This window comes from Elephantulus edwardii, unplaced genomic scaffold (genome assembly GCF_000299155.1).
Source record: "Elephantulus edwardii isolate Elephantulus edwardi_28Jun2011 unplaced genomic scaffold, EleEdw1.0 scaffold00237, whole genome shotgun sequence".
Lineage (NCBI taxonomy): Eukaryota > Metazoa > Chordata > Mammalia > Macroscelidea > Macroscelididae > Elephantulus > Elephantulus edwardii.
The window spans coordinates 2,595,228-2,605,882 of NW_006399987.1; the positions used below are offsets into that span (position 1 = coordinate 2,595,228).

A 10,655-nucleotide genomic window follows, 5' to 3' on the forward strand; every position below is an offset into this window, starting at 1 on the left:
AATGGGTACCTTGAAGTTATGGTGTTGGAGAAAAGTTCTGACTATCCCACGGACTGTCAAAAGAAGAACCAATATTGGACAAAATGCAACCAAGGTGCTCCTTGGAGGCAAGGATGGTGAAGCTTCATCTCATGTACTTTGGGCTTGTTGTAAGGATGGGCCAGTTCTCAGAAAAGGACATCATACTAGGAAATGTGGTCAAGACTTTCAACAAGATGCATTGACACAGTGACTATATCAATGGGTTAAAATGCATCAGAGATGATGAGGATGGTGCTAGACAGGTTCAGTCCATTGTTCATAAGGTCACTATGAGCGGTAGTGGACCTGATGGCAACTAACAACAACAACAACAAAAAAGCTTTCTAATTGTAAAATAATTGTCAGGATCGAATGAAAGACACTTAAGACCTTGCTGATGCTAAGTAAACCCTCTCTCTGTACATTCACTTTCCTTGTAACTTCTTTAAAAATTGAAAAAAGGAAATATATGTGTTATAAGAAAAAGCAGATGAAGCCACTTCCACACACTAAATCCACCTGTGTGACCACAGGGCTGTTTCCCAGAACCCTCGGAAGCCACTTTCAGGGCCCTGCCAGTCACGACCAACTGAAAGAGGGCTCCACCGATCTGCGTTTTGTTACCGCGGGTTGATTAGTTATGCCTGTCGGAGAGCTTTTTACAATGTGGCTTCTTTTTGTTCAGTACAATGCTTTTTGAGATGCATCCGTAGTGTTATGCATATTTATAGTTCATTTCCATTTATTATGAGTGTGTTCCATTGTATGGATGGACCACAGCTGAACCATTCCCGAACTGATGGACATTTGGGTTGTTTCCAGCTTTGGGGTCGTTATGCATAAAGCTGCTATGAACATTTGGGTGCAAATCTTTGTAGACATATGGTTGGATTTCTAGGAGTAAGCAGCTGAGTCATATGGTGCTCATTAAACTTGAGAAGAAACTGCCAGCCCTCGTTCCAAAGTGGTTGTGACATTTTCCATCCCACTAACTGCCATGAACATGAACTTGGTGCCCCTGAAGAAAAAATATTCCCCTCCCACCCCTGCTTGTGATATGCCATTAAGTTAGCTGTGACTCATAGTGATTTTGTACAATAGAAAGGAAATCCTGTCCAGTCTGGCTCTATCCTCACAGCCACTGCTGCACTGAAGGCGTCACTGTGCCAATGTGCCTCATTGAAAGTCTTCCTTTTTACTAAGTGGTAAGGAGTTGTGTTGCCAACCCAAAGACGTGTGGTTCAAATCCACTAGCTGGTCCTCCCATGTGGTTTACAGCCTCTGAAAACCTGTTGGAAGGTCAGCTGTGAGTTGGCTCTGACTCTATAACACATAACAACAACAACAACTTTATGTAGCATGGAACTGGCATCCCTCGATTATATGCCCAAAGTATATGAGACCAATTCTTTCCATCCTCACTTCTCTTTTTATTTTTTAAAATTTTATTTTATTATTTTGTGTGTGTGTACCCTCAAATTGGATCTGACTGGTGCAGGAGGAGATTGCCCTGCCTTCTCCAGTAGAGCATCTGGTGGATTCGAACCACGTACCTCTGGGATTGCAGTGCAGCTTCTTGCTCCTAGGCCACCAGAGCTCCCTTCCAGCCTCACTTCTTCTTTTTTTTTTAATTTTTTTAATTATTTGTGTGTGTGTACCGGCAAATCAGATCTGACTGGTACAGGAGGAGATTGTCCCTCCTTCTCCAGCAGAGCATCTGGTGGATTTGAACTGCTCACTTCTGTGATTGCAGTGCAGCATCTTACCACTAGGCCACCAGAGCTCGCCATCCATCCTTACTTCTAAGGAACATTCTGACTGCACTTCTTTTTTTTTGCACTTCTTTTTTTTTGCACTTCTTTTAAGATAGATTTGTTTGTCCTTTTGGCAGTCCAACACCACAATTCAAAGGCACCAAAGCTCCTTCTGTATTCCCGAGTCATTGTTCAACTTTCAAATGCAGATGTTGTTGATTGCCTTCTAGTTGAGCATGACGCATATTGATTCTATGAACAAAATGCCTGAAGCCCCTCTACACCTATTGACATTTATCAAAGTTCATAGAGTTTCCAGAGGCATGTTGTTTAGGAAGTGGAAACAGATGAGTCAATTGAAAATACCCTGGCTTAGGTCAGGTGCACCTTAGTCTTCAAAGTAGTATCCTTGCTCTTTAGCATGTTAAAGGTGTTTAAATCCTTCTGTAAATGTTTCATTTGGCTCAGTATAATGTTTTCAAAGTTCATCTTTGTGGTAACATCCATCTGATTTCAATTCTTTTTATGGCTGAGTAATATGCCAGAAGAACAAACAAGTTTGTCTTGGAGAAAGTGAAACCAGAATATTCTTTAGAACAAAGGATGGTGAAGCTTCATCTCACGTGCTTTGGACATGTTGTTAGGAGAGAACAGTCTTGAGAGAAGGACATCAAGCTTGGAAAGGTGAAGAGCTGACACAGGAGAGGAAGACTCTCTCTACAGGATGGATTAGCACAGTGACTGTAAAAATGGGCTCAAATATATCTGAGATGATGAGGATGGCACAAGATAGGGCAAGGCTCAAATCCGTTGTTCATAAGGTTACTATGAGTCTCCATTGACTCAAAGGCACATAACAACAACAACAACAACAACAACAACAACATTTTGTTTATCCAATCATCTGCTGATAGAATTCAGTGGTTTTCACCTTGTGATTCTTGGGAAAAGTGCTGCAATGAACAGTGGTGTACAGATGTCTGCGTTTCTGCTTTCACTTTTAATGAATGTATTCCTAGGATTGGTATTATTGAGTCAAGCATGCTAGTACTTTTCAAAGCAACTGCCCAATTGTTCTCTGAAATCCATAGCAGTGTTAATTTGCATTTCCCTGCTTACTCATTCTTTTTATCTACTGGATAATATTCTCTCCCATGACCAAACCATAGACTTGTGTCTACTGCCTCGCCGATAGGCATGCACATTTTCCACAGTGATTGATTATTAGTGTAGTCTGTAGAGAGCTGCATTACTAGCTGAAAACCACACTTGTGGCCGTTTGAATTCACCAGCCATCCTGTGGGAAAAGTTGGGAAATCTCTTCCCGTACAATTTACAGCCTCTGAAAACCCGCTAGAGAGTCAACTGAGAGTAATTTCAGACTCAACAGCAACGACTTTGACTTTTGATCAAAGCTGCAGATACCATCCTTAGTCACATATCCTTATGAAAGAACGCCAGTGTTGATCAATCCACGGGTCAGTATGACCCAGGTTTCGATTGAACAGCATGCTTTGGCTTAAAACTTTCTGCCAAACAGAATATTTGCTAAATGCCTTCTGTTTGTTCTGTGGCCTAGAGTGATTGATCAGTATGAATCAAGGGGATGAATGGATGAATGAATGACAAGCAGCCCTCTTCTCGCCACGACACAGGAGCAACGTAAACTCTCCAGTGACACCACCAGGTAACAGAGATCAGAATCCCGCCCCCTCCCGCTCAGAGCTCCCATTGGAGGACCGCGAGGGGGCGGTGCCAGGACGCGGGGGCGTGGTCTGTTGGCGGGGCGGGGCCAAGGCCGGGGCGGGGCGCTGCAGCCCGCGGAGCCTCCCGCCCGCCCGGGGCTGGGGTCGCACCAGCTCGCACACCCCTCCCGCCCGCCCTGGCCATGGAGGACGAGCGGAAGGACAGCACCTACGGTAGGAACAGCCTCCGGCTCGAGGCCACCTCTGCCGAGTTGGAGGGCCTTGGGGAAGGGCGACATCGGGGACCTTAAACAGCTGCGCCGCAGAGCGGGCGCGCCGGCCTCCAGGAGTCCCCTTCTGGCGTTGCGTGGAGCTTACGCCCCCTGCTCCGCTCTCCGGAGCCCCTGCACCTTCGCAGGCTGATGGGCCGGGGCGCAGGGCGCATGCTCCGCCCGCCGAGGTCCCGTTATCTGGGCGGCTCAGATGGCGGGCGGGGGAGGGGAGGCGCGGCGGCCCGGAGCCGGAAAGGAGCCCCGGGACCCCCCCCTAGGCCCACCGTCGCTCTCCCCTTCCAGGTCCCTTTTCAAGCTCCTTCCCTCGCTCCCAAGCCTGCATCCTTTTAGAAGTCCTGTCCAGGACGTGTGGTCCATCTAGGAAAACTGAGGCAAGACTGGGCAACTTAACGTCAGGGGCGGGAGCCCCCGGGACTGTGGGCCGCCTGGCAGGGCGGAAACAATGGCGTCTCCGGTGAGCGGGGGCAGGAAGGAAGCCGGAAACAATTGAGAAACTTTCCCAGCCCTGCAAGAGGGACGTCTGCCTCCCACTCCCCTGGAGCCTGGGGCCCCTCGTAGGGCAGCCTTCCAGTCCGAAGAAGGGCTTTGCCCCTGGCCAGGGCCACGGGGTCAGCGTGTGGCCCCGTGGGTCCCCGAGCTCCTCGACGGATGCATTCTTCTTGAGAGTTGCCAGGGCGAGTGGGCACCCCACTTTCCCATGTCTCTTCTGCATTTCGGGTTCCCAGGGCTGATCTGAACCCATGCCAAAAGTGACACTGCCTCTGGGTAAAGGGACCCCTCCTCCCCCTCGTGTGACAAGAACTTCCTGGAAACTGCGAGAACTCAAGGCATTGGGGAAGGGTCCGGAAACTGCTTAAAAATAACCAAGCACAACACCCCTCCCCCCAGGGACTAGGGCCCCAGTAAGCTGTTGAGACAGACAGATGGGGGAGGCTGGGATCTGCCCTGCCCTGCGCAGCCAAGAAGGAGCCGCTGGGCCTGGCAGCCTCCCAGCCACTCCTCTCTCTGCCTGGATCTGCCAGCCCAGACCTCCTGGGGGGCCTTTGCCCAAGCCTGTGGCTTAAGCTTAAGGCGCTGGGCTGGTGCTGTGTGTCTACTGGGTGTGGCTGGCCAGGATTCTCAGCCTGGGGTCTTGGCTGGTCACTGCCTGTCTGTGGGCAGCAGCTGAAGCAGCTTGGGTGTCCCTGAGGTCCAGCTGAGATGGGGGCGGAGGGTAGAGTGGACAATGCTGTGATTCACCCAGCTTTGAATTTGGCCAAAGGGAGCTAGCCATGGTTGCAACGCTGCCAGGGCCATGCCCGTAACAGGGGGGCCTCTGTGCCCACCAGACCTTGTGCTGGGCACGAGCAGCACATTTGGTCAACAAGTGTTTATTGAGCACCCTACAGGTGGTCTGGTCGCTGGGAGCACAGGGGTGACCAACCCTAACATCCGTGCTTGGGAATGAATAGATCATTTGAGGTTGTGACAGTCGTGGAGAAAGAAGGCGTGTCATGGGGATGCCTCAGGAATAATTTCAGGGACTGAGACTGGGGATGAGCCTGGGGTAGGGGTGAGAATGTGGAAGAAATGTGTTCTATGTAGAAAGAACAGCAAACAAACCACACAGTTGCTTAATTATTTCTCTGTGGGGCCCAAGGTGGAGACTTTATTAATAGCTGAGTCCTGTAACCAGGCCCTGCCCTCCTCCAGACAGGCCATCTCACTTGACTCCTTTCTGAGCTTGTCTGACTAAGGTTGTAAATAGTTCTTTCTAGAATGAACAGCCTGGGGCCCCTGAACTTCCTGATGCAGTCCCAGCCAGGCACGGAGGTGCCTTTCTAAAGGAACGATAATGCAAGAATGACTTGTGAGTCATATCTTTCCTTTGAACCCCAATCCCTTTATATTGTTTTGTCTACCATTGAGTAGGAACCCATTGCTGACCTACGGAAAACCACCTTCAGTGGGTTTTCAGGGGCAGTTCATAACGCTGGAGGAAACTTCCCATCTTTCTCCTGCAGAGCAGCTGGTGGATTCGAACCTTAGTGCCTTTGGGTTGACAGCGCAGAGCTCCCAATTCCAATCCCTGCTGTTGTGTGTCGTGAATCAGAAACCCATCTGTAGGTGACCCTCCAGGGGGTTTTCAGAGGCAGTAAATGACATGGGAGGAGGTTGACCATCCTCCTGTGCAGCCCCTGGAAGATTTGAACCTTGTACTTTTGGGAGTGCAGGTATAGCTTCTTACCACTAGGCCATTAGAAATCACCAACCCCACTCTCTAGTTGCAGTGAATTTAGAGAATAACGTCAGCCGTCTTAGGCTTGACTCTTGGTCCTGACACTTGACAGCTGTGTGGCCATGGGTGTGTCAGGTGACCTCTCCGGGGACACTGTAACCTGGTCTGTGACAGCAACCAGATTCACTGCCTCGAGCTCTGTGTTTTGCTCCATGTCTATGAAGCTCTAGTGCCCAGGAGGTCTTGAGGCCTCAGTTACTGAGGATACTGATTTTCTTAGCTCTACTTCTGACGGAGAAGCCACCTATCTGGTGAGCTTGAGGCTAGGGGCTTGGTAGGAAGTTCCCTCCATGGTGGGGCCCACATCCAGAGAAAAGCAGCAGCTGGGAGGCAGTCGGGAAGTGGCTCCTGGCCCTGGCGGACGTCAGCAATGGGCACTGCCACCCTCCCCATCCCACTCTTGGAATGAGCAGCCTGGAAAAAGATCCTAAAACGGCAAACAATAGACTCTGACTAAGTGGGGGAAAATGGGTAGGTGGGGGGAAGTAGTGGCATTTGTTTTAAAAAAAAAAGCAGATTCTCTGTTCCAGTCCCCCTAGGAGGCCAGCTCGGGCTGCAGTGGGATTCTGATCATTAAAAAAATCCCCCAAACACAGAAAAACCCCTCTACTATATTTGTATTGCTGTCTCTGTCTACCTCTAAGGGAGATGGATAGATAGATGTCTTCTGATACAGCTTTAAGGGGGCTCTGGTGGCTTAGTGGTAAGGAATTGCGCTGCCAACGCAGAAGTACACAGTTTGAATCCACAAGCTGTCCTCAGGAGAGAGGTGGGCACTCTTCTTCCTGTGTGACTTATTGTCTCTGAAAACTCACTGGAGGGTCAGCTAGGGGTCCATTCTGACTTGATGGCACTTAAAAAAATATATCTCTATCTCAGGGAGCTCTGGTGGCCTAGTGGCAAGAAGCTGCATTGCAGTCTTAGAGGTATGTGATTCGAGTCCACCAGATGCTCTGCTGGAGAAGGAGGGACAATCTCCTCCTGTACCAGTCAGATCCGATTTGATGGCATACACAAATAAAAATAAAATTTAAGAAAAAAAGGAAGAAAAAAAAAAGAAAAAAAGGAAGAAAAGGAGACTGCAATAAAGCCCTCTGTCGACCATAATGCTTCCACTTCACTATCTGGCCATTCACAGTAAAAGATTGCAGACTCCTGGGATAGAACATTCCCAACATCCAGAGAGTTCCCAGTGCCCCTTCCCAGTCAATCCCAAAGGGAGGCTTATTTTTAAATAAGACTGTAAACGCTTTCATAACAAAGTAATATATTCTTAGCGAGAAAAGAGAACTAAGAGCTAAAAATAAGCACAGATGGTACTAACCTTCCATGTGAAAGAACCAGAACCTTCCACAGATCCTTGTTCAGATGCCTCACCCCAGAAGTAACAGCCAACTCTCCTTCCAGACTTGACATTTCTATGTGTACACATGACTGGGTCTTTTCAGTGGTACTCCAGAGTAGCTTTATGAAGAATGATAATATTGAGTTATGTTTAGAAATCAAAAGGGGGAGGGATGCAGAACAGAATTTAAGATTCTGGTGGGCTCTAAATTTTCTGAAGCCATGGTGACTGAATAAACCCCTGAAACTATGGCTTTCAGATAGTGTACAATTTAAGCCAAAAATATCCCTTGAAGTCTCTTTACAAGCAAACAGCAGTTCAGCTAGTTTAAAATGTCTGCCTTGAGCATTATGTTCTTTACAAATCCATATTTTATTTATTTGTTTTTCAATAAGTTTAAATCCTAGAGACATACATCGTTACATGGATTCCATGTCCAAGGCCCTAGCAGGAAGATTGTTCTGAAATTTTGGCCCAAATCATCCCACTGTTTGCACAGGCACAAGTTATTTTTCCCCAAATTATTCTGGTTTTCTTAGGTTTGCCACCAGGAAGCAATATTATTTTTTGCTTTATAAACCTAAGCAATATCCAGGGCAGTATTCAGTTTTTTCTGACATCTGCTTTGGTCTTTTCTTCTTCATGGATGATATTCTTTATATCTTCCCATAACTCATCTGGTCTTTGTTTATTCCTGTTCAAGGCCTCAAACCTTTTGCTTTTAAATTCAGGTGGGATAGACTCAAGGTCAAATTATGATTTCTGTGGATTTTATTTGACCTTCTTTAGCTTTAATATGAACTTGGATATGAGTAGTTGATGGTCTGTTCCTCAATCAGCACCTGGACTAGTTTTCACTGCTGTTATTAAACTTCTCCAATGATTCTTTCCTCAGATGTAGTTAATCTGATTCCTGAGATTGAGGTTGTTAACAGTTACAGCTTGTTCAACTCCACTGTCAACAGTCTTGGCACCAACAGCCAGGAAATCAAAAGACGAATTGTATTAGGTAAATCTGCTGTCAGGGATCTTTCCGGAGTACTGAGAAGCAATGATGTCAGTCTAGAGACTGTTAAGTGTACCTGATCCAGTCCACGGTCTTCACAATTATTTGCTATGCATCAGAGAACTGGACAATGACTAAGGATGACAGAAGAAGTGATGCCTTTGAGTTGTGGTGCTAGAGAAGAGTCTTGAACCTACCATGGACCGCCAAGAAAATAAATAGGTCTGGGTTGGAGAGGGTGAAACCAAGTTTTTTTTTTGGAGGCTAGGATTTTGGAGCTCTGTCTCACATACTTTGGGCATGTGGCCAGGAGTCAGGATAGAGGGGAAAGGGTACAGGAGAGGAAGACCCAGGATGAGATGGATTGCTACAGTAACTAAGGCGGTGGGGGTTGGTGTCAGTGAGTCAGTGAAACTGCCTCAAGACAAGGCAGGCTTCCGAGCTGTTGCTATTGAGTCACAAGCAACTTGACAGCACATAACAACAACATAAACATAAGTACATCTCTGCCAGCAAGTCTTGTGTGTCTCATAGAGACCCTATGTACAAGAGCTCTGAAGCCTGCCCTGTGCTGAGCCGGTCTCACTGACTCCGATACACCATCCCCCACTGCCCCAGTTACTGTATCAATCCATCTCATCCAGGGTCTTCCCCTCCTACTGTCCCTCCACCCTACTGGGCATGATGTCCTTCTCCAAGGACTGGTGGTCCCTCCTGGACACATGCCCAAAGGCATAAACACCTACAATTTTCAGAAGAGCTGTGTGCGCCCTCTGGTTCCAGAGATCTCATTTATAGCCAGCAAAAGTGGCTTCACACCAACAGCCTCCCAGCCTTCTCTGTGGTATAGAAGTCCTGCTCCCAGGAGGGCTTTAACGGGCTCTAAGCATTGTGTTCTTTCTCTGGTTCCCTCCCTCCTTGGTTTATCTTTCTTTTGTTCATATATTTTTTTTTTAAAGATCTTTATTCCATTCAACAATAGCATTTGGTGATTAGCAGATATTTCTTTTCTTTTTTAATTTTTTTTTTCTTTGCATGTGTGTACTGTCAAATCAGGTCTGACTGGTACAGGAGAAGATTGTCGCTCCTTCTACGGCAGAGCATCCGGTGGATTTGAACCATGTACCTCTGGGATTGCAGTGCAGCTTCTTGCCACTAGGCCACCAGAGCTCCCTGTTCATATATTTTTTTAACATAGAAAATGTTTTTTTTCTCCACTGTTGCACATTTTCCTTCCTTCCCTCCTCTCCCCCGCCCCCAGCCTTCCCTGCAGTGCATGGCTTCTTCCAGATTGTTGTCTTACAGCATTATGTTCTTTTAAAAACTGTCAGCTCTGTCCTGGAGAGGGTGAAACCAAGTTGGTCCTTGGAGGCAAGAACTTGGAGGCTCTGTCTCATATACTTTGGGGATGTTTCCAGAAAGGACCAATCTTTGGATTGCTTGGAAGGGTGGAGGGACAGCATAGGAGAGGATGACCCTGGATGAGGTGGATTGACTCAGTGACTGGGGCAGTGGGGGTGAGTGTGTTGAAGACAGTGAGACTGGCTCGGGACAGGGCAGAGTTCTACTGTACGTAGGGTCGCTGTGAGTTGTAGTGGATTCGCAGGCCTGTCACAACAACATATTGGACATAAGCACAGTATAGATTGGGAGGGTGGAGCTGAATGGGTAGGGACTCAAGCTATTGTACAAGGATTGCCGTGAGTCAGAGCCCTCCACGGCACCCACGTCTAGTAACAACAGTATGAGGGTACAGTGATGGCAGCCACTCAGAAGGTTAGATAGGATCTTTAGGGGATGGGGGTGAGTTTCTGTTAAGGGGGAGGAACAGCTGTGAAAAGGAGAATGACAACGGACACAGAACTGGAAGACGCCATCTGCGTCACTCCCGAGTTGTACACATAGTGACAGTTGAGTTTGGTGTATGTTTGGCTGTGTAATCTCAACCCCCAAAACAAGGTGATCCTGTTGGAGCCGCACAAAACTGTAACGGTGGGAAAGGTGAAACCTCTCTAACCCTGCTCGAGGGAAATGTGTCTGATGAGTGAGCCCGGAGGAGGCACAGCCACCAACATACACAGTTAGGCATCCTCTGTATCTGTGGGTTGAAGGAGGTGTCTGAAAGGAGAGAGGGGAACTGGGAAGAGGAATTGCCCTGGACAGAGGGAAGGGAAGTGAGGGCTCCAGGCCAGGGGTCAGAGGACTATGATTTTCCTCTGCCTGAAGACTTGTTCTCCTTAAAGTTTTATCTGGCTAAGCATAAAACTCCAAAC

At 47.7% G+C, this 10,655-nt stretch overlaps 1 protein-coding gene across 1 annotated transcript in view; it reads right to left on the reverse strand.

Moving 5' to 3' along the window:
- The window catches only part of LOC102859650 (60S ribosomal protein L36-like), a 4,988-nt gene extending 1,229 nt beyond the window's left edge, over window positions 1-3,759 (reverse strand). Inside the window, exon 1 of the mRNA XM_006898845.1 lies at window positions 3,694-3,759. Within this exon, the coding sequence (XP_006898907.1) occupies window positions 3,694-3,759 (66 nt within the window). The remainder of the gene's footprint in view (window positions 1-3,693) is intronic.
- Window positions 3,760-10,655: the final 6,896 nt, after the last annotated feature.